Raw genomic sequence first — 25,597 nt, forward strand, 5'->3', positions numbered from 1 at the left:
GGGTCAGTATTGGGACCTGTTCTCTTCAACATATTCATTAATGATCTGGTAGAAGGTTTACACAGTAAAATATCGATATTTGCAGATGATACAAAACTATGTAAAGCAGTTAATACAAGAGAAGATAGTATTCTGCTACAGATGGATCTGGATAAGTTGGAAACTTGGGCTGAAAGGTGGCAGATGAGGTTTAACAATGATAAATGTAAGGTTATACACATGGGAAGAGGGAATCAATATCACCATTACACACTGAACGGGAAACCACTGGGTAAATCTGACAGGGAGAAGGACTTGGGGATCCTAGTTAATGATAAACTTACCTGGAGCAGCCAGTGCCAGGCAGCAGCTGCCAAGGCAAACAGGATCATGGGGTGCATTAAAAGAGGTCTGGATACACATGATGAGAGCATTATACTGCCTCTGTACAAATCCCTAGTTAGACCGCACATGGAGTACTGTGTCCAGTTTTGGGCACCGGTGCTCAGGAAGGATATAATGGAACTAGAGAGAGTACAAAGGAGGGCAACAAAATTAATAATGGGGATGGGAGAACTACAATACCCAGATAGATTAGCGAAATTAGGATTATTTAGTCTAGAAAAAAGACGACTGAGGGGCGATCTAATAACCATGTATAAGTATATAAGGGGACAATACAAATATCTCGCTGAGGATCTGTTTATACCAAGGAAGGTGACGGGCACAAGGGGGCATTCTTTGCGTCTGGAGGAGAGAAGGTTTTTCCACCAACATAGAAGAGGATTCTTTACTGTTAGGGCAGTGAGAATCTGGAATTGCTTGCCTGAGGAGGTGGTGATGGCGAACTCAGTCGAGGGGTTCAAGAGAGGCCTGGATGTCTTCCTGGAGCAGAACAATATTGTATTGTATTGTATCATCTGCAGGTTCCCCTCAGCTTCAGCTTCCATCTCACTGGCAGACACTGTTGTAATACAGCAGAGCTGTGAGAGCTGCAGCTGCAAACGTGTTTGTATTGACTAGACAAATTTCAGTTCTACTGTACTATGATAGTTCTATGTCTCACACAGTGGTAACTCCCTCTTCATTTATAATAAGCTCTGGAGACAGATTCTCAAAGACATCTATGTACGGCTCATAGCCCTGAACAGCTCATTTACATATATTCTCTGGAATAAAACATCAAGCCGCAGATATCCAGTTATCATTTTCTTCATGTTCCTATGACCTACTTGCCCATATAAATGGCTTAGTAGGGTTGAACCTACTGACAGATTCCTTTTAAAGTCAGAATCAGCAATGAGGTGTAGTCTATTTTGACACACCTAAATGTCCTCTCGATACAAATATCCAAATTAGCTGGGAGAGACAATTTTAAACTAAAACATAACTTTTAATATGTATATCCTATTAAAAACAAGGGACGGTTCATTCATTGAATTGTCCATTGTTCCTTTTAATGTCACCATAAAAACGCTGTGTCTGAAGCTACATTGTATGGGTTTCCATAACCATACAGCTGCATGCAAGCCTTACATCACCAAGCACAAAACCAAATATCAGATGGAGTGGTGCAAAGCAGGCAGCCACTGGACTCTACAACAGTGGAAACGTGTTCTGTGGAGTGACAAATCACGCTTCTCCCACTGGCAATGTGATAGAGGAGTCTGGGTTCAGCGAATGCCAGGAAAATGTTATTTGCTTGACTGCACTGCTCAAATTGGAAAGTTTGGTAAAGGAGGGTTAATCTTATGGGGATAATCTTCAGGGGTTGCCTAGGCCCCTACGTTAGTGTATATTCATTTTTTTGAATCATTTCCCTGCAAAGCATAATAACCTTCTATTTGAGGCAGATTTGATTTGGAACTATTTTAATTAGGGTACAAATAGAATCTGATTGTTTATTCAAGAAAATCTGCCAAGGTAGATTTTGGTAAATTCACTCATCATCTACTTCTAACTCTGTGGGAACAGTTTGGAAAAAGGTCTTTTTTTGTTCTAGCATAACTATAGGTCTTACTAGATGGTGGCCCGATTTTAACACATCGGGTATTCTATAATATGCATGTCCACGTAGTATATTGCACAGCCCACGTAGTATATTGCCCAGTCACGTAGTATATTGCCCAGCCACATAGTATATTGCCCAGCCACGTAGTATATTGCCCAGTCATGTACTATATTGCCCAGCTACATAGTATATTGCCCAGTCACGTAGTATATTGCCCAGCGACGTAGTATATTGCCCAGCCACGTAGTATATTGCCCAGTCACGTAGTATATTGTCCAGCCACGTAGTATATTGCACAGCGACATAGTATACAGCACAGACACGTAGTATACTGCCCAGTCACGTAGTATAATGACCAGTCACGTAGTATATTGCCCAGCGACGTAGTATATTGCCCAGGCACGTAGTATATTGCCCAGTCACATAGTATATTGCCCAGTCACGTAGTATATTGCCCAGCCACATAGTATATTGCACAGTGACGTAGTATACAGCACAGACACGTAGTATACTGCCCAGTCATGTAGTATAATGGCCAGTCACGTAGTATATTGCCCAGCCACATAGTATATTGCCCAGCCACGTATGTAATGGGTTAAAAAAGACTTAAAATAAAAAATAAACATATACTCACCATCCGAGGGCCCCTTGTAGTCCTGGCGCCTGTGTGCGGTGCACGCGGCAGCTTCCGGTCCCAGGGTTGGTATGAGCGCAGGACCTGTGATGATGTCGCGGTCACATGACCGTGAGTCATGGAAAGTCCATCTCACATAGCATCCTTGCCACCGGAACCTGCCGCTTGCACTGCCAAGGAGAGGATGCGACGGCGGAGGGTGAGAATAACCTTTTTTTTATTATTATTGTTTGTAACATTAGATCTTTTTACTATTGATGCTGCATACACATCATCAATAGTAAAAAGTTTGTCACACAGGGTTAATAGCTGCATTAATGGAGTGCGTTACACCGCGGTCCATTAACACTGGCATTAACCCTGTGTGAGGGCTGACTGGAGGGGAGTATGGAGCGGGCACTGACTGCGGGGAGGAAGGAGCAGCCATTTTGCCTCTGGACTGTGCCTGTCGCTGATTGGTCGTGGCTGTTTTGCCGCAACCAATCAGCGACTTGGATTTCCATGACAGACAGAGGCCGCGACCAATGAATATCTGTGACAGAAAGACAGACAGACAGAAAGACAGACAGATGGAAGGGACCCTTAGACAAATATATAGTAGATAGGCATGGTTTGGGGAGTTTAGTGTGGAGGAACTAGACTTTGATCGCAACCCCATGAAGCACCTTTCGTATGAACTAGAATGGAGCCAGGGCTATCTCGTTCAACATCAGTGTTTGACCTCACAAATGCTTTTCTTGGATGAATGGGCAAAAATTCCCACATACATTCTAAAATCTTGTACAAACATAGACCAGAGAAATGAAAACTATTTTAGCTGCAAAGAGGGGACAACTCCATATTAATAACTATGGATTTAGAATAGGATGTCCTAAAAGCACCTATCATTTCAATGTGTAGGTGTCCCAATTATTTTTTCAATATTTTCTTTATTTAAGTACTCAGAAAATGGAGAACTACATAAAGAATTATTATGTATGCAGTGATCACAAAACTACCTGAGCAGAAACCTGTGCATAATGGTCTGTGCTTCACAAATACATACTCTAAAGCTACTCCTTTAGGTCTTGGACAGTGATAATTTATTCCTACTGCTTTAATTTTATAGTCACACCAGATCAGAGTTGTCTAATAACATAAAACATGCAAAAGATGACAACACTTTGCAGGTAAAAATACAAAAACAAAAGTAAAAACTGCAGAAAATGACATTTGAGAACAGCACAGCAAAAAACAATGCAAATGAAAAAAATTTGAAAATGGTCATGTGTATTTTAGTGAAGGTACAGATGAATGACCTCGGGGAGACCAAAACATCCAACACCACGGAGACACCATCACGTGTTTCTCAACGCAGTGATCCAGAACACTGCCCCCATCCCTTATGGGAAATATGCAAATGCATGTAAAGTAAGCTGTGGAGACACCATCACGTGTTTCTCAATGCAAGCAATCAATAGCCAGGCCTTTCCCCGGTAAGGAACAACCACGGGAAGGGCAGCGTCCAATAAAGGATGAAACCCTGAAACAGCTGTCTGTGGATGGATACCATGCTTGGCATAGGTGATTTTCCTTTATTGGATGTTTTCCTTTATTGGATGCTGCCCTTCCCGTGGTTGTTCCTTCCCAGGGAAAGGCCTGGCTATTCATTGCTTGCGTTGAGAAACACGTGATGGTGTTTCCGCAGCTTACTTTATATGCATGTGTATTTTAGTCATCTGTAGATGTCTCATTACTAGTGATGGGTGACTACTCAGCACACTCAGGTGTTCTCCGAGTATTTTAGCGTGCTCGGAGATTTAGTTTGCGTCACCGTAGCTGCATGATTTGCGGCTGCTTGACAGCCTGAATACATGTGGGGAATGCCTGTTTGTTAGGGAATTCCAATTGTATTCAGGCTGACTAGCAGTCGCAAATCATGCAGCTGAGGGGACGAAAACTTAATACCCGAGCACGCCAAATTATCCGGAGACCACCCGAGCAATGAGCATACTCGCTCATCACTACTCATTACTATCTAAAACATTTCCATATGGGGGTACACTAGTGACTACATCATCCAAATGTCCTGTCCAGCTGATTCCAGGGAGCAGAACTTCTGTTCCAGGCCAGGTGCTCCATATCTCCATATTTTATCCTTTTATGACCTTCTTATAGATGTTTAAATTATATTTGGCTTTAAAGGGGTTGTGACTGCAGACTTGTGAATCTTTACGCCGTGCCCATTGCACACTGTGAGGATTCTCTGGTGCCGGATCTGAGAGTGGCAGGTGCATATCCACAAGTATGTGTTTTGCATACATGCGGTCACGTTAAGATGTGCACATTCTCGCTCAATGCAAGTGCTTTGAGTGAGGCCTTTGCAAACTGCACACTTACATTGACATTACCACCCAATCCTGGCGGCAGTAAGTCCTTACAGTAGGCAGTGCACACGTTGTGAGGATTCATAAGTCTATAATCACATAGGTGAGTAATTCTTCATTATTATGTTCAATAGCAAATGTTGCACCTACCGACCCCAAAACTATTGTTTGCTACTTATCTTTAAATGTATCATACATGTTCTTTAGTTATTGCAATTCTTCCAGTATTAAAAATGGCTAAAAAAGATTTAAGAAAATATTCCATAAAGTGTTTGGTCTTAAGTCGAATTCACCTGTCCATGAAGCAAAGACTGTGCTCGGATTGCAATGCTTGGCCTGATCAACCATTCTACTGATCTGAGCTAACTTCTTCATAGTCTTAGCAATGAATCCAAATAAGGAGGCAGTTTGCTTGGGCCGAGAATTGTGCTCTTAGCAGGTGATTTAAAGATGTGTAAATTCGGCCTTTGTGACATAGAACCTGAGGGAAATGTTTTTAAAGTAGATAGAATATTAAAGAGAAAGAAAAGCATAATTTATATTTCTAAGCACATTAGCAGAAAATATTAATTGTCTGCACATGATTTTTTCTATGTTGGTCTGTTTCTGATTTTCAAAGAGTGTTTAATAGACATTAAAATTTCACTTGCTTATCCTCACTGTTTACTGTATATTGTGCATCAATTGAGTAAAGTGGTAGAATAATTTCAATTGGATAAGCAGCCAGATAAGTGTGATATATAGATAGATAGATAGATAGATAGATAGATAGATAGATAGATAGATAGATAGATAGATTAGATAGCTATGTCAGATAGATAGATACAGTGGCTTCTGAAAGTATTCCCCCCTTCTATGGCATTTTACCTATTTTGTTACATTACAACCTGTGTTTAAATATTTTTGTAATCCAATTTGTGTGTGATGCATCAGCACTAAATCATCTAAATTGGTAAAGTGAAGTGGGAAAAATATAGGCATAAATTAAATTTATGGGATCAAATAACTAAGAATTGGCATGTGCATATGTTTTCCCCATTTTGCTATAAAGCCCTAAAATTTCTAGTGCAAGCAATTGCTTTCATATGTCACATAATGAATGAAAGAAAGTCCACCTGTATGGAATCCAAGTGTCACATGGTCTATCAGCATATACACACCTTTTCTGAAAGGCCATAGAGGCTGCAAAACCATTAAGCAAGAGGCACCGCTAACCAAACAACACCATGAAGATCATGGAGATCTCCACACAAGTCAGGGACAAAGTTGTTGAGAAGTGCAATTCAGGGTAGGGTTATAAAAAAATATCCCAATCTCCCATGATTCCCAAGAGTACCATCAAATACATTATTATCATGTAGGAAAAACATGGCATCACAACAAACATGCCCAGAGAGGCCCACCCACCAAACTCTTAGCTCGAGCAAGGAGGGCATTAATTGGTGAGGTAGCACAGAAATCAAAGGTAGCCCTGAAGGAGCTACAGAGTTCTCAAGCAGAGACTGGAGTATCTGTCCATACAACCACAATAAGCTGTACACTCCAGAGAGGTGGCCTTTATGGATGACTGGGCAATAAAAGCCTTTATTTACAAAAACTGTAGTGCTTGTTTTTGAATTTGCCAAAACACATGTGAGAGATGCCTCAAAAGTGTATAAGAAGGTGCTGTGGTCAGATGAGACCAAAATTTAACTTTTTGGCTACCAAGGTAAACACTATGTCTGGCACCAAACACACCCAGCTTATCACCCTAAGAACACCATCCCCACAGTGAAACATGGTGGTGGCAACAACACCATGCTGATGTTTTTTTCAGCAGGGACAGGGAAAATGGTCCGAGTCGAGTGGAAGATGGATCGGTCAAAATACAGAAATTTTGTTGAGCAAAACCTGCATTAGTCTGCCAGTGATTTGAGATTGAGACAGAGGTTCACCTTCCAAAATGTCAATGACTCAAAGCATACTCCTAATGCAATACTCGAGTGGTTTAAGGGGAAACATGTAAATGTTTTGGAGTGACCTAGTCAAAGCCCAGACTTTAAACTAATTGAGAATCTGTGGTCAGAATTGAAGATTGCTGTTCACTAGAGGAAACCATCTAACTTGAAGGAGCTGGAGCAGTTTTGTCTTGAGGAATGAGCAAAAGTCCCAGTGGCAAGATGTGGAAAGCTCATAGAGATTTATCCAAAATGACTTATAGCTGTAATTGCTGCAAAAGTAGGCTCTACAGAGTACTGACTCATGCACACTGAAATTTTCAGTTATTTTTTTCTATTTGTCATTTGCTTCACAATAAAAAGAAAACCAAATGTTCACAGTTCTAGGTATGTTCTTTACATGAACTGATGCAAACCCTCAAAAAAATAGTGAAATTCCAGGTTGTGACGTAGCAAAACACAAAAAATGCCAAGTGGGGTAAATACTTTCCCAAGCTATTGTAAATAGATAATAGATAGATATGTGAATAGATAGATAGGTCAGTGAAATTCAAACTATTATACATATTGTATTAGCATATTTGACTTTTCTCAGTGTTGGATATTTCATGTTTGAGCTTGTCTGCTACTTTTACAAAAAATAGATTTTTATGTTGGCCTATACTAAGACAAATAGTACAACTGGTAAAGCGATTTTTATTACTCTTGGAATGAAACATAAGTAAATATAAGTCCATAACAAATGCCAAATGAGCTTCTGCTATGAGATTGTTAGCACAACAAATGTAGGCTGGGAAGGAAGACAAGCAGATTGCACCTAGGATTTGCATCCACCTTATGAATAGCTCCTGGGGTCTTAAGGGTGCATTACAGGCACCCACAACACCCATCTGGTGCCAGATTACCTGGCTCCTGTATACAACAGGTGTGTTGGAATAAATTATCATGGTAGCTTGGATGAGCCACTGAATAACATTAACAGCACAGGTGATGATGTGAAAAGAACATTACCTACCTCTTGTTAGCACTTATTAGCCTCTCTTGCTTTGGAAGTGATTCAGATAACTTTGCTAAGATTTGGTTAATTAGTTATCAAACACAATGTATTCATAAAGTAAAAGCTTCTGAATAGTCCTACAGAAATAATTAACAAACAATCCTGCAGGCTAGAAAATATGTTTTACATTCCGAAATACAATGTCATAGATGTACTGTTAAAGCATTTTTTTGTATTCCACAAATAATGGTATTTCTTTTCTATTACTACATAGAAATACCTATGAGCGAATAACATTTTGAGGAAATTCTAGAAGATTTATTTCAAATATGTTCAAATAAGTTGAGAAATTGTAGTAAACATGACATCATTTTATTGTTACCACTAATTTAGCCACTTCCTTTAGAATCAACCGTAACCGCTAATTTTACTACTTTCCGAGGAATAACTTTTGTGATTGCAAGTCTTGGCATTGGCCTCAAATGCTTTAATGGGAAACATCAATCCAGATCCTTTTGACTCCAGATTCCCTATCACAATAGAGTATAGACTCAAAGAAATGTTCCCGTTACAATGCAGTAGATGACAAGCAGTAAATGACAAATTGTAGAAAGATTACGATTTTTTTTTTCCTGACTCAGGCCCCAATCTGACTGTATATGAATGTTGTACTTTAGGTTAACAAATGGTAAAAAGACAATGATTATATGCCATTATTAACACTGTTTTGCTTTCTTATTTAATATGTACACCTTTTTTACCTTTTATTTTTTAAAGATAGTGCATTTTTCTGGAAGTCGTTACAAGCCCTTAATATGGAAGTTGTACAATAAAGTCCAGTTCTAATTAATGTTTAAGCTATTTCTTAACACATTTGATATCTACTATTATATCTTTTTTTCTAGCATAGTGCAAGTAGATGTGAATCCCAGGCTTGTAGATGTTATCTGCTTTCTTTACACTTATGGATTAAAATTAAAACTTTAATTGGAAAAAGTATTACTAGATCTTTCTGCTTTTTGCATTTGTATAGGTTTTTTACTATATGTATATTAACATTATATACATTAAAAGGGTTGTCTCATCATCACAATGAGTACATTGAGCTTCTAAAAATAAGCAACTTTACAATGTACTTGTTGTTAAAATGCTTTTTCTTAAAGGGGTGGTCAGAAACTACATTGTATTTTAATCCTAAATCTCTATTTAATGTAATAATGATATCTTTTTTCTAATATGCTTTAATTAAAAATTCCCTATCATTCCCTGACTATGCTATCTAAATGCTACAATTATTTATTTATTTTTTCCACTTCCATTTTGATGATTCTTCGTTTGAAAATTCCAGTGCGTGATCGGAAACTCAAACGATTCATCATCAGGGGACTGTGGTTACTGCCACAGCCTCTGCCCCACTCTGAAACAATGCATCATCAGAGACGTCCGTTTCAGCGGCTGGGATAGTCCCTGCTCTACTGAGCAAGATTTGGTTGTCAATTTTAATGGATGCTCACTGGATATTGTCACTGCGCACTTTTCTTCTCAGTTCACAGTGACAATGCTTTCTGTCGCCGGCTGTGATCAGAAGTGATGAGCCGGCAACAGAGCGCACTGTCATTGCCTCCCCCACAAGTGACGCCAATGAGGCCTACACATATCGCTAGAATGGCTATCTTCATCAGCCTTTTTGGCATCTCATCAATTTAGCATCCATATTCTTGCATGAAAAAGTAGTATAGTTCTAATTAAAAGGGGTAAAACAGATTACAAGAAAGCATAGTACTAATTTTGTTGATGTTCCATTGTTGGGGCTACCCTATTGCTGTGATTTAAGCCAAAGTGTTCCTATAAATGTCCCTATTAATATTCTTTTCAATTCTTCCCAATTTTCTAGCTGAAATTAAGTAGTTGCCACATTTCATTTAGCATATGTCTGATAAACTTTTCATGATCCTTTACAATTGAATGTCTCATGAAAATAGCATTGTCATTCCCTAACTGCTAGTCATTCATTCATTATTATTAAAGTAACTTAGTTTTATATCATACAGATCGATAACTCATGTTTATGGATAATTATTTTATATGCAACCTCCTTTTTCTACATTCCGTTCTCTGAATGTAGGAATTTTATCTATAAATTCATATCTTCTGTCTTCTGATGTTTTCAAGTGGCTTTACATAGTTGATTATATCTCCAAAAATCCAGACGAATCTGTCAAAGAATAAAACATGTCTTAAAAGAAGCATAGATCAAACGCTTGCCCTATTTTTTACATGGCATTATTTGATTCAGCAGACTGACTTTTTATTGCAATGACATTAGCACTCTAAGCTATATTAGCATCCATTTCAGTAGTTCAGTAATGGTATTAAAAAATCACTTACCATCAATGGTGAAGGTTTGCATGACAAGGTTATAAAAATTCACATCGAAAAATGTATGTACTTGTCCTGGCAAATAATTATTCTTAATTTTTATTTTCTATTTTGAAAACGTATTAAATGGAATGATTGAGCATAAACTACCCACATATTATATAAATTATACATTTCCAGATGCATATTCATGTCAGGATAAAGCACATTATTGAGAATTTGTTACATAAACACTTTTCCTCTAAACTTCCTGTTTGTTAAAATATCAGTCTTAAACTACTGTAAAACTTTAGAAATAATTTTACTGGATTAATACAAGGAGTTTTTATTGATATTTATGAAACAGTTTTATCCAAAAGATATACAAAAAAAGTCATTTGTGAGCTTCCCATGTCTATATTTTCACAGATGTCTTTCGATATCTGTGGGTGCCACTCTTGTTGTGGACTTCCAACTCAGTACATTTGTTGAGGATTGGAGGAAAACAGCACATTCACGTATTAAAAAAACATATTTTTTTCCTTTATTATCATTAAGAAATTAAAAAAACAATTAAAATTCACTTTCATGATCTGGAAAATTTACTGACGACGCGTTTCTGTCATCTTAGTGCTAATAATACAACACTATCAATAAGGATGCTGAGAAGCCATGAAAGGGTCAGTGAATTTTCAGACCATGCCATGTGAAATTACATTTTTCATGAGAATTGTGGATGTGCCTTTTCCTCTAATCTTTAAAAAGATTAATCCAAAGCCAGGAGTAGATCCAAAAGGAAGCAAACAAGTATAGGAAGGTCATATTCCTTCCATTTTTTATCCACTCATTTAGATGAAAATATGATGACAAATACTCAATATAATCACAATATATGTTATCATTGAAAAAAAAATCACTTCTTTGGCTAAAAAGTTCCATTTTTATGCAGCTAATACAGATAAAATAAGTATTACTTTTGCAGTCTAAACATAATTAATCTTATTTTATATCTACGGTACTGCAGCCAAAACAAGGGTTAATGGCACCCCATGGTTTTGGAATCAGATATGCCATTGCAATTGTTTGCAGCCACGTTTCTTTCACTAAGTGCTTTGGCAGTTTGCAGTCTGCACACGCGAGACGCTTAAGCTTGGTTCTAAATTTTGATTAAACACAATGCCATTAATCAACAGAAAGACACTGAGCAGTTGGCAAGGTCCAGAGCTGCAAAATGTTTAAGACATAAAACATTACCAAGTAATTAGAAAGCGTTCCTTTCGGAGGAACAGTGCCTTCAATAAAGAGGTAAATGATAGCATGTTTATTGTGGCTGTAGGCAGGTAGTGCAATATGATAAACTGCAGGAGATGCACATATCAGTAATCATCTGCATTATTAGAGCCATTAATCATAATTCCCAATGTGAAAGGGCCGCCAACATTTATATTTGACCAAAGATGCTGTCAGACAGCTTCTCCTTGACCACTACCTGGTCCCTGGTAGACTATTGCTACCATGTCTTACCATGAATCTCGGGTTTGATATTGAGCTTGAGACCTGATGCCAATTAAACTTGAGCAATTAGCTCCATCCCTCACGGGAGAATGTTTAATTCTCTGGTATTTCTACTGACAATGGCCTTCAAACCTTTGCTAGTTATGGCTTTTTTAGATTGAAAATAGACATATGCCTAGTTGATTCAGAGGATCACAGACAGTCCCAATTAAATAGAAAGAAAATGACTTTGTATTGTAACCAACGCTAGAAATTAATTCAACATACTGTATGCTTATTATTATTTTCATTACAATAGCTTGTTTAATCAGCAAATGGTAAGTCATTTTCCACCTGATGGAGGCCAATTCATTAAGATGTTTATGCCAGAATTTAGACATAAAACTCCTTAATAAGTTGCAATATTGTTGCACAACTCAGAAGTAGCGCAAAAATATTAAGCCATTTAGAGTTTTCCCTCTAGTATTGGCCAGCTACACCAATCTGGGCATAACATGGGCAGGACATAGGTGAGACAGGGAGTGGCTATGCCCACCCATCAAATTCATGAAATGTTATGCTACTTTAGTTGAATACCTTATACCATATATGGACTACAGTCCACTTAATTTATAAGGACTGATGTGCACAACATCAATCTTAATGAATCAGCCCCTTAGAATGGAAAAGTTATTGGACAATTAGCCAATTTTTGGCCCGTTCTTTTGTTTGCCTTTTTGGGCCCTTAGCTCTTTATTGGTGCCCTGTAGTCAAACTGACTGGGAGCATTAAGCATGGAGCAATGGTTGTTTAGTATTCTTATTTTGTCTGTTATTCTTCTTCTGGATTTTTCTAGTTCTCTTTCTAGAATCACACTTTTATCGAGAATATTTAGCACTACCCCCGCCACACACCTAAAAATGTCATAATACAGGAAATAAAACAGATGTAATGGAACAAAATCAATTAATTATTATTATTTTATTCCAAAAAATGACAACTTTTACTCATTTACGGAAGGAAAATAACTGAGAACACTTACATGCTGAGTTTAATATTGATCTATCGACCTAAACAAATTGAGTGGATATCCCATGGAAAAGAGTGTTAGGTATATTTAGATAAATATTAGATAATCATTCATAATCATTCACTTTTTTTTTATTTTCTGCATTTTTAATTTAACTTAGTATAATATCACACATTTACAGTCCTTTTAAATGAAACCACAGGAAAGCATTGAAAGTGCTGTAAAGCCAGGTATTAAATTATGTAAGATACTTTATCATTAGAATGGAAAGTCTTTGGTTGACGACTTTGGACTGTTCAAGTATTAATTTATATTTTTTAGCAGTCTATGAATGTAAAATATATCTTACATTTGCACATAACAACAATTAGACTTTTAAAACCTTATTTGATGTTAAATAGTACTAGAACGGCTTCGAGACTTTGAAAATATTATGTGGGTGCTGATAGTGGGAAAGCCTTTCCCGAGAAGTCAGGATAATGTTGCTATGAGATCTGCTTGGATAAGTGGGTTGGGAAGCAAAATGCATGAAATCTTTTGGACATGACTGTAAAATGTCCTAAACTTTGGCCTTTCAGTCCTGGCCACCATTTTGTTAAAGGGATTCCATCAGTAGGTATTCGCTATGTAATCTGGGGACAGCATAACGCAGCAACTGAGATGAACATTTCAGCGATGTGTCACCTATCCCAGGTCTTAAAGGAGGGTGTTAGATTGGGGATAATACAAAATAAACTCCTCAGATGCTATCGGATTACCCCATATTACCCATTTTTCACACCCACAAAGGGTCTTTTCTACACCCTCTTCATGCAATTATTTTGGGGATTTGTTCCATTAATGAGAATTTAAGCCAATGGGTGGATGAACTTCTCCAACCTCTGGTCATTAGAACTCCAGGACATTTAAAGGACATATTTACAGTTGTTAATATGTTCGACAAATTCAGATAGAATGATGGGTTTATGTTTGTAATATGTGACGTGATGAACCTATACTCCGCCTTTTCTCATAATTTGGCCATTACTGCTATCCAATATCACCTTGATAAATATAGCAACTATACAACAAGTATTAAATATTTTATCATCATGGCCCTCGGTTATTTGTTATATCATAATTTTTTTTATGTTCAACTCCCCGTTTTTTGTTTAAGTACTGGGTTCCCCAATTGGCCCTAAATTCTTCCCATCTCGTGCCATCCTCTACATGTCCTAGGGTAAAGAAATGTACATCTTATCTGACAAAAACCCTCATTTAAATTACATCAACTGGTTTGGGAGGTACGTGGACGAACTCCGGTTTGTCTGGCAAGGCGACCCCACTGCTATTGGGAAATTTCACCGCGCACCTCAATGCAAACAATTTGAACCTGAAATTTAAAGTCAGCAGTCCCGCCACAGAAGCTACCTTTCTAGATATATATTTAATCTTGAGATGCTACAACCCACAAGGTAGAAACATCCCTCTATAGGAAAAGTGTCTCTGGTAATACTGTTCTCCTGTCTTCAAATTCCCTCCCCCATCATAACGCATGCGCAATCCCTATTTAACCACGCAAAATGGATCTATTCTTCACATAGTTCCTTCATCAAATAAACTACCATAATTACTAAAAGGCTAACCGATAGAGGGTATACCAATTATGGGATCAAATGTGCCCTGGATTCTGTTAACAAAAAACTCAGGTCTCTTTGTTGCAAAACAAACAAACTATTCATACAAATCCCCTATCGCTTTATCAACTGCCTATAGTCTACAGTTCAATGATATAACATTTATCATACTTAAATATCTCCCTGTAATGAACCAAGATGACGCTCTACATAAGATCACCTACAATGGAAGCATGTGCATTGCTAAAAGGGGGCACACCCTTGGCAACTCATTGTCCCCTAGTCTTTTGCGACAACCTACCCAAACTTCTAATTGGTTAATGATGAAAGGGTTCCACAAATGTGCTAGTAGAAGATGCAACCTATGCATATATGTTCTAGACAGAACCTTTTCAATCACAATATCTTCTACCATAAATTATATTTAACCTTTCATGAATTGCGATACCAAATATGTTGTATACTGCACAGTATGCTTATCATGTCAAATACGATATATTGGCTGTTCCACCCATAAATTAAAGAAAAGGATCCCAGAAAACATATCTAACATCAACAATAAAAATAGCACTTATTCGGGGGCATCAAAACATTTTGCATGTGTTCACAAAGGGGATATTACGCACTGTCCATTTTTCGGCTTAGAGAAGATTACATGCCCAAAACGTAATGGAAACTGGCAAAAACCTCTTACTATCAAAGAAGCTTTTTAGATATTATATCTAGAAACTAAATATCCAAAGAGAATGAACTTCAAAAATTATCTATTTAGATATTATGTAATTAATAACATGTGTTGTCTGTTATATGAACAGCTAGTGCATGCGAAATGGCATTATAGTATTGTGTCTGATTGGATCATTTCCTCATTGTATACAAGCCTCTATTTCTGTACTGACATCCTATGACTAAGGGCGCAATTACTGTGCCTGAAACACATCGTGTGTTTTTAATCTTTTTCTGTTTTACATATGGCTAAACAAACTTTTTTTATTTTACCTGGCTGATGTGTGAACAAGAATCCTCTCCTTTCCTCCATGTCACTTTTTACGCTGTGTGTTGTTGTTTCCATATGATAAAGGTTTTATAAGCAGGACATTATCACTGCCAGGACTAATACTCACATGCCTGATAGACCGCCCCCGCCGCCTACTTTGATAAACAGATCACTGTCAATAGAGAGTGTACATTGAGATCCTGGTGAGGGTGGGATTAGTTTTCTCAGTTCTGCTTCATGCTACATCTAAAACTTTGATTCTGACACAATTGCTGCACCCAGTAAACCAATTAATACATTGTTGCAATTAGGGTTTCTTTTCCTAAATTATGCTGCTTTCAGATATGGTAGCAAAAACCCAGTGACATATTCCCTTTAAAACCTCTTTCTACAATGAAAGGTGTTGTCCACCATTAGAGACAAATATCTTTTTTACCTAAATGCATGTATTTTGGACTCAAATACATTTTTGCCATTGGGTTTTATTAAAAAAATTTCAAAGTTTGCCTTCTATGCCTCTGTGCTGAACTGTCTATTGATGGCTTCTGAATGAAATAACTGAGAATACGTCAGTGAGGTCATTCTGATGGTCTGACAGGAGAGTTTGTAACTCTTGTATCTTTTTATTCTAAGCTTTTCTCAGCTGTTTTAGTACCACTGACCACATCAAGAATGCATGTGTAGGTAAAGAAAGAGCCTGTGAAAGACAAATGATGGAAACTTTTTGATAAAACACAATTACAAGAATGAAAGTTAGTCATATATACATATATTTGAGTAAAAATATGCCACAGAGGTGGACCACCTGTGGTCCAGAAATATATATATATTTTTTTCCTGGTCCTAAAAATTTACAGGCAAGTAATTATTTACAGAGGCAACTTCCTATCTGTTCTACCCAGCTCAAAGCATTCAATGACTGCTCCTGCCGGCGATTTAGCTGTCCCACATCAACAGAGCAGCTCTTCTTCTTCAAGGTTCCTTTGTTGGTGGGACGAGAGTGCTGATGTCTTGCTGATTAGGCAGCCGGGGACCAGCTGTCAATAAGCATGACATGTTCAGTAGCACCATGTCAACAGAGAGAAGAGAAGATGCTACTCTGTTGGAGTGATGTCAGAGGAAGCCACTGATTTGCCAGTAGGAGCTGCCTGTGTTCTGCTTGTTATTTCTTATGCCCAAAGTGAAAAAAAATTATGTAGTCCTGAATAACATCTTTAAAACTTCTTTTCACTCAAAACCTAAAAATTCAGATATGTGACGACTAGTGTTGAGCATTCCGATACTGCAAATATCGGGTATCGGCCGATATTTGCTGTATCGTAATTCCGATACCGAGTTCCGATATTTTTGTGATATTGGAATCGGAAGTTCCTATAAATTCCCAGTCATCTTCGGGGTGTGTGCGGTGCGTATGGTTCCCAGGGTCTGGAGGAGAGGAAACTCTCCTTCAGGCCCTGGGATCCATATTCATGTAAAAAATAAAGAATAAAAAAAAATATATGGATATATTCACCCCTCCGACGAACCCTTGCTGTCACCACTGCAAGCGTCTGCCTCCGTTCCTGAGAATGCAGAGAGTGAAGGACCTTCGATGCCGTCGCGGTCACATGAGCGGTCACCTGACCGCGACGTCATCGAAGGTCCTTCACTCTCTGCATTCTCAGGAACGGAGGCAGACGCTTGCAGCAGTGACAGCCAGGGTTCGTCGGAGGGGTGAGTATGTCCATATTTTTTATTCTTTATTTTTTACATGAATATGGATCCCAGGGCCTGAAGGAGAGTTTCCTCTCCTTCAGACCCTGGGAACCATCCAGGATACATTCCGATATTTGTGTCCCATTGACTTGCATTGGTATCGTGTATCGGTATCGGCGATATTTGATATTTTTTGGATATCGGCTGATACCATCCGATACCGATACTTTCAAATATCGGAAGGTATCGCTCAACACTAGTGACAACAGTTAACCCAACTAACAGCCAAGATTTAGGAAGGTGAGATATGAGGATATCTTTTACAGGGTCTCTTAGATTTCCTTACTCGAAAAATATAGAGCATTATATATAAAATATATACACTGAAGTATCAATTTCTCGCAACTCTTCTGTACCAGTGCTTGGGTTTCCTGCCAATCTCCTTGTTTTCTCTTCTAGTTATGACAGCTTCAGCCAATCTGAAGCTGCAGTGATGACCAATGGTTTGTAGACCATTCTGGACCAAGTTGTAAAAAAGGGCTGAGAAACCTTTTAAATCATTGATTCATAGTCTTATTTGCTATAAAAAGTAAATCACTCTTGACCACTACTCCACAAGACCCTGTGAGGATATCCTACAGATCAACGCCACATATTAGAGGTTTGCTCTAATGTCTCAGTAACTCATATACTTTAATTCTCAATCTTAGTTACTTTGCCTAATGATATTTTCTAATAGATAAACTATAATAGCTTTGATTATAAATGTGTAACACTATCTTTTCATAATAAATTATCTTGTCAGTCACCAGTTAGACAAGCCTAAAAGGCTCTAACGTAGACATGTTTTCTACTACCGAGTAAGAGACTGGAGACAATAAGTAGATACGGTGTATATGTTTTAAAAGGAAAACTTGTTCATATTTAATTCTTGCTGTTTGTTATCTTGTGAACTGAGAGACACTGAAATAAAAACTCCATGAGCTTAATATATGAATTTATGTAATCTTACCCGATATTACAAGGTAGATTTCCTCTGGCACAAAATGAATGCAATAGATAATATTTTGGACTGTTTTGTTCACGTGACAGCATGGGGTGCAAGATGATAATTACCATCCCTTGGTTGGGCACATTAATGCTTTGCTTTAAGTTAAATGCCTTCTCTCGAGATTACCCCCTTGTTGACTAGACCAGGCTGTCAATTTTGTTTGCTTGCCACATTAGGTGTTCCCAAGAGGGATGAAAAAGGTTCATGAAAAAAGAGCAGCAGAGTAGGCAGCATAATTCATTGTGAATTGAGCAAAGAAGTCTAATTCAGATAAATGGCCGACCCCAATGCATCCTACCTGTTATTACAACAGACATGCAGTATCTGAGCAGTAAATTAGTCAAACCCCAAAAGGGCTTGGTGGGAGCTTATCTTCAAGTGTATAATTTGAGTGATGAGGGAGCTGCCGCCGTGACCAGACTAAGTGATTTGTTTCATATAGAAGGAGATTTAAGTAACTGTCTTCAAGCAGGTTCTCCCCATCTTGAGCTCATATTATAGCTGTGTTATTGTTCTTTAATTCTACTATACTATAAAGTTATGAAGAAAATATAAAATCATTTTGAGATTAGGGAATCCAGAAGGTTGCAATGACTGCTGTTTGCAATTGACTGCCCCAAACTGCTCTGCGACCATCTCCGTCTTCCATATTTCTACCAAATATATGTTCTACATAAAATATAAATGCTGTCAAACCTGGTCGCTCATGAGCAGATGACAGATTTGGGGTGGCTTTGTTTGTTTGGGTGAGCTACAGTATGTCCACATCCTACATTGATGCCTGGGCAACCATCCATGGTAAGGACCATTGTAAAAGAAAGTGTCCTGCATAGTATTCAATTTTTTCTTTGCAGTTGCCTTCAATATAAGAAAGTATAATCTGCTGTGTTTTTTATGCTGCAAAATAAACAGTAAGCAAATCCAAAATTGCTAGATTGTGGCCCTGAGGACACTTTTAAGGTACCTTCACACTAAACGACGCTGCAGCGATCCAGACAACGATCCGGATCGCTGCAGCGTCGCTGTTTGGTCGCTGGAGAGCTGTCACACAGACAGCTCTCCAGCGACCAACGATGCCGGTAACCAAGGTAAACATCGGGTTACTAAGCGCAGGGCCGCGCTTAGTAACCCGATGTTTACCCTAGATACCATCCTAAAAGTTAAAAAAACAAACGCTTCATACTTACCTTCTGCTGTCTGTCCCCGGCGCTCTGCTTCTCTGTACTGGCTGTGAGCACAGCGGCCGGAAAGCAGAGCGGTGACGTCACCGCTCTGCTTTCCGGCCGCTGTGCTCACAGTGAGTGCAGGAAAGCACAGCGCCGGAGGACAGACAGCGGTAGGTAAGTATGTAGTGTTTGTTTTTTTTACTTTTAGGATGGTATCCAGGGTAAACATCGGGTTACTAAGCGCGGCCCTGCGCTTAGTAACCCGATGTTTACCCTGGTTACCAGCGAAGACATCGCTGAATCGGTGTCACACACGCCAATTCAGCGATGTTAGCGGGAGAGCCAGCGACCAAAGAAAGTGCTGGCCCTCTAGCCCCGACCAACGACATCACAGCAGGATTCTGATCGCTGCTGCGTGTCAAACTGAACGATATCGCTAGCGAGGACGCTGCAACGTAACGGATTGCTAGCGATATCGTTTAGTGTGAAGGTACCTTTAGACTCAGTGTACACTGCATTTGTGTACTTGGCCAAACAATGCCCTTTCCTTTACAAGAAACCAAAGCAAGTAAAAACGAAACATCCAGAAGGTATGCTTGACTCTAAAATGCTGCGCTGTTACAGACAAAAACATACTTTCAAAGCCGCTGTGAACTGAGCAGAGCGGCAGACCAGTTGGACAGGAGGGTCACTGACGTCTTCTCCCCTATCGATGATTTGGATTGACAAGCACATCTAAACAGAGACCCGTCAATCCAGGGCAATGGGCTGTGGGAAGCCAACGGGAACCTGCCTGTAGATTGCCATGTGGCTGGGTCCCTGGTAGCTATTAAAAGCATTTTTGTCTCTGAAACACTGCAGAGTTTTAGTGTCAAACATAATAATAATTATCTCTTTATATAGTGCCAACATATTCCACAGTGCTTTACAGTTTTGCACACATTATCATCGCTGTCCCCGATGGGGCTCACAATCTAAATTCCCTATCAGTATGTCTTTGGAGTGTGGGAGGAAACCGGAGTGCCCAGAGGAAACCTACACAAATACAGGCTCCTTGCAGATGGTGTCCTTGGTGGGATTGAACCCAGGACTCCTGCGCTGCCAGGCTGCAGTGCTAACCACTGAGCCACTGAAATAATACAGCTAGTGACTCATATATGTGGCCCGTTGGTTAGGCAGCATGTATCAGCTGTCAGATTCACTTTCAGCTTTGCAGTACTACAGATGCTGATAACTCCCACTATCACTTTGCACCTTTATGGAAAAAAATCCACAATCTAATATAATTTAATATGACAGGAACAAAGCAAATTAAAAAAACAACACATCATCTAATCATGTAACTTGAACAGCTCAGACAATGCATAAAAAACAATTTAATTTTAAGAGCTAAAATAAATCAAAATACTTGTTTTAGTAAGAGATTAAATGTTAACTTGCTCCCACACCATACAATAGCTAGATCTGAGGGACTATATAATTTTTCAGAGAGCTGTGTCACACTTCTGCTCTCTTCATCCTCAGGATGACAGTGTTGGACAATAGTCCAAAATAGCACAGCGGCAACTCTCCTTAGTGAGGCCAAATGAGAGTGGTGACATGGGTGCTTTAAACAGGGTCAACGCTTATTTTTTTTCTAGAGAATAATGGAGGCCTTAAGATCTAGGCATGTCAATATCTTTTGACATATTTGTGTGACATGTTAGGTGATATTATTTTGCGTACAATATTGCTCACTTTAAAGAGTTATTTTCTACAAATTTTTATCCCCTATCACCAGGATATGTGATAACTTACTGATCACTGGGGCACCCACAATAATCCAAACTCGGGGATTTGGAACCATGAGAATGGGGCTTTGCAGCCACGTTCTGAAGGGAGTAAAGATGTGCATGATCGACCTCCACTCCATCTATCAACTATGGGACTGCTGAATGCAGTGTTTGGCTATTTCTGGCAGATCATAAACACTGATTGGAGTAGGGGCTGATCATGTGCATCTTTGCTTCATTCAGAGTTCCATTTCCAGGGTTCCAAAGCCCCAGTTTGGGGATTGCTGTGGGCATGAGCAAGTCTTCCCTTATCTTATGAATAGGAAATAACTTGTTTTTTTTTTTTGGACTAACACTTAAAGCTTATTTTTTTAGTTAAATGTCCCATTAAAAGCATTGCTACTACAGTACATACACATGCACTACTTTGTAAACCAAGAGCAGTTTGATTATTTACATAGCATTACAAATGGCATAAACTGTATAATGATATACATGAAAATCATATTTTGCCAAGTTGTTTCTTCCTCCTCATCTCCATTTTTCCTTCTATCCAAATTCATCCCCATAGGCTTATTTACTAACATTTGCATATACAAAGATAAGATGACTTACAGGCTGAAATGGGAAGGGACAAAAATTGCAATGGGCAATGTTATAGTCCTCATTTTCACGGCACTGACTATATTCAGCAAATAGTCTAATTTCATTTATGTATGAAGTTTTTGTAACTTACAGTAGACACATATTGGATGAAGTGATTCATTTGAATGTTTATATTGGGGCAGATTTTAATATGTAATGAGGTGTACATAATCATGACTAATACTATCAGAAAAGTTTACCATATGTTTTTAGTATAACTATGGCCAAGTTGTATTGAAGTGTGCAAATGTGGACAAATGGTAGCACACCAATAGTTGGTGTCAGACTTTAGAATAGCAACTAGTTTATTCTATATCATCAAACACTCTCCTTTTGTTTCTTGTATGGAGATTTCAATCACTTTCAATACAACTAGGCCTCAAAATCTGCCCCCAATGTCAGTTCTTATAAGACATGAAGGATATGTCTCTAGAGTTATGGGTGTGGTTTGTTTCTGTTTGTTTTTAATGCAGACCATCCGGATTGCACCCAGAGGATGAAGGAGCAATTGGGGCAATGGGAAAATTAGAAATGTAACTGGGTAAATATTATTTCTTATAAGATTAATTGCTAAGTTTATTGTGTGAATATTTTTTCAATTACCTTTTTATTCTTTTACTTTTTTTTTCATATGTAGTGTTTGCTTTGCCATATAAGTATTCCCATTTTAAGCACTGTCCATTTCATGTGATCATTTGATAACATGCCCAAAATGCTTGTAGTTACGTCTTAAATTCTTTATAGAGTCATTTCTTCATATCCTATTAGTGGGTGTCCCTTAATTAATTCATAGGACCTGATTCATTAACACTGGCTATTTTCTCGCACACCGGTCTGAATAAGGGGGCATGGTGGAGTTGATATATTAAGAGGAGCACTCTTTTTTATAAATCAGAAGTGTCTGACAAGTGTTATACACCTACGTGAGCTACACAGTAATCTTACTAGAATACCATTATAGTTGTAGGGAACAACATAGCTAGTCATGAATTAGAAGAGCTGTGGAGATATGCTCTTGCTGTGCCTCACCTCCTCCCATTTTGGTGGAACTAGAAATAACTGGCGTGAAAACACCAAAAGTCGCAAAAAACAAAACAACTTGTAGCAGTACTATAGCGAAATTGATTTGATGAATTGAGGCTTAAGGTTTTAAGGTTTGAAAAAAAGGGAGGCAAAAACCACATAAGGCCCAACGAAATTGCCACCCTGGTTTCCTGGATCAATGTTCCATCACTGCATTTGTTACCATTAACCTGCTATAATATTATATTTTTCAAAAAATCCATCCAGGTCCCCTTGAACTTTTTTATAAAATATTGTGGCAGAGACATTCGTAGTCTCACTACTCATACAGTAAAGAATCTCTGTCTATAAGACAACTATGTCTCTGGGCCTGTCTGTGGACGGCTGCCTTTGTACACGTAGTTAAAAATAACACCACCTCCAATCACAGCAAAAGTCGAATCATAATTAGTAAATCAGTATAAACTCCATTATAGCCCCATAAGCTATAATGTTGACAATATTCATATTCTGGAAATAAGTATTAATGTTGTAGAAAAATAAAACCATCGGCAAATTTAGAATAGTTAGATGAATATAACATTGTTGGGGTCATGTAAAATCTCCACGATTTAAAACAAATGGGGAAATGGGCAGGATGTTCAAAAGGCCTCTAACAGACTTTTTTCAGAGCACTGATTAGATTCATCGGCAACTTGCACCCAAATAATTTCTCTCTTGACATGACTAGTAAGAATTAAGGCATTCATTACAGTGGTAGTGAGGTGTTAGTGCAGTTCATTGCATGCATAACATGCAGGGGTGGATTAAGGGTAGCCAGGGCCCCGGGCTGTTCAGACACTGTGGGCCCCCCCAGTCATGTGACGGGGGTCATGTGACGAGGGTCATGTGACGAGGGTCATGTGACGGGGGTCATGTGACATACCCGAACCAGATTATTCCAGAAAAATGGCCGGGCCCTACTCTACTGTAACCTATTAAATATTTGTTAAAATCTGCAATACAATTTAGGCATATTTTGACCAATAATATCACATACAAGGAACAAATACCACCGCACCATGACCAGACCACAAATTACAACCACAGTGATCGAATAATATCACATACAAGGCACAAGTACCACCGCACCATGTCAAGACCACATATTACCACTTGGTGACCAAATAGCACATACAAGGAACAAATACCACAACACCATTTCCAGACCACATATTACCACCACATAGTGACTGAATACTACAATACTGATCAGTAATAAAAAAACCAAAAAAAAACCACAATACTATCACCATAAGTGCCAGTATTCACTGGAGATCTGTACTTAGTATGCAGTGTCTGTGTAGAGGTAATACAGAGATCGCTGGTGGTATTATACACAGGAGCTCTGTATATAATGTATAGGTAATACAGTGATCACTGGTGACATTGTACACAGGACCTCTGTATATAGCATACAGTGTATAGTGTCAGTGCATAGGTAACACTGACTCACCAGTGACATCTCTAGGTGAAGTCCTTCATCTTTCATCCAGCACAGACCGCCATCATTTCTTCCAGCCAGGACTCGTTTCTGCAGGAAATAACACAGTTATCTCGAGCTCCGCTTGCAGAACACATTACTTAATTTTTCACAACTTCTACATTACAACACGAAGAAAAAAAGGCGATATAGTGTCACTCTGCACAGTAACAGGGCCGCCTCCCCATTTAAAACAGTATACTCAAAATATAAAATAAATACATCACTGCAGTAATAATATCCCTTAATTAGCCCCTATGGTAATAATATTCCCCACACTGGCCCCGTTTATCTCATTCCTGGCTCCAGCCATATGTTCTCCCATCCTGCACTCATGAGTATCCATTCTACACCATATGATCTCCCCATCCTGCCCCATCTGTCTCCATCGTATCCATCCTGCCCCATGATCCAATCCTGCCACGTGTCTACATTCAGCCCATGCCTCCAGTCCTGCCCCCAGTGTGTCCAGCAATCTGCCCCAGTGTCTCCAGCATATTACCCCCAGTGTGTCCAGCATATTACCCCCAGTGTGTCCAGCATATTACCCCCAGTATGTCCAGCATATTGCCCCAGTGTGTCCAGCAATCTTTCCCAGTGTCTGATTCCAGCATATTGCCCCCAGTGTGTCCAGCAATCTGCCCCAGTGTCCAGCATTGCCCCCAGACAGTGTGTCCAGCAATCTGCCCCAGTGTGTCCAGCAATCTGCCCCAGTGTGTCCAGTAATCTGCTCCAGTGTGTCCAGCAATCTGCCCCAGTGTGTCCAGCAATCTGCCCCAGTGTGTCCAGCAATCTGCCCCAGTGTGTCCAGCAATCTGCCCCAGTGTGTCCAGCATATTACCCCCAGTGTGTCCAGCATATTACCCCCAGTATGTCCAGCATTGCCCCCAGACAGTGTCCAGCAATCTGCCCCAGTGTGTTCAGCGTATTACCCCCAGTGTGTCCAGCATATTACCCCAGTGTGTCCAGCAATCTGCCCCAGTGTGTCCAGCATATTACCCCCAGTGTGTCCAGCATATTACCTCCAGTATGTCCAGCATTGCCCCCAGACAGTGTCCAGCAATCTGCCCCAGTATGTTCAGCAATCTGCCCCAGTGTGTTTAGCAATCTGCCCCAGTGTGTCCAGCATATTACCCCCAGTGTGTCCAGCATATTACCCCCAGTGTGTCCAGCAATCTGCCCCAGTGTGTCCAGCAATCTGCCCCAGTGTCTCCAGCAATCTGCCCCCGTGTCTCCAGCAATCATCTGCCCCAGTGTTTCCAGCAATCTGCCCCAGTGTCTCCAGCAATCTGCCCCAGTGTCTC

The 25,597-nt window shown here is 39.2% G+C and overlaps 1 protein-coding gene across 2 annotated transcripts in view; it reads left to right on the top strand.

The window, feature by feature from the left end:
• Positions 1-25,597, top strand: part of BNC2 (basonuclin zinc finger protein 2) — a 1,179,347-nt gene that overhangs the window by 1,099,571 nt on the left and 54,179 nt on the right. Inside the window, exon 7 of one of the 2 annotated variants that reach the window (XM_069766303.1) lies at positions 22,222-22,289. The exons of the other annotated variant lie outside the window; for it this stretch is intronic. Coding sequence (XP_069622404.1) covers positions 22,222-22,285 — 64 coding nt within the window. The 3' untranslated portion in view covers positions 22,286-22,289. The remainder of the gene's footprint in view (positions 1-22,221; positions 22,290-25,597) is intronic. 2 annotated transcript variants of the gene reach the window in all.

The sequence above is a fragment of the Ranitomeya imitator genome, chromosome 1 (genome assembly GCF_032444005.1).
Source record: "Ranitomeya imitator isolate aRanImi1 chromosome 1, aRanImi1.pri, whole genome shotgun sequence".
Lineage (NCBI taxonomy): Eukaryota > Metazoa > Chordata > Amphibia > Anura > Dendrobatidae > Ranitomeya > Ranitomeya imitator.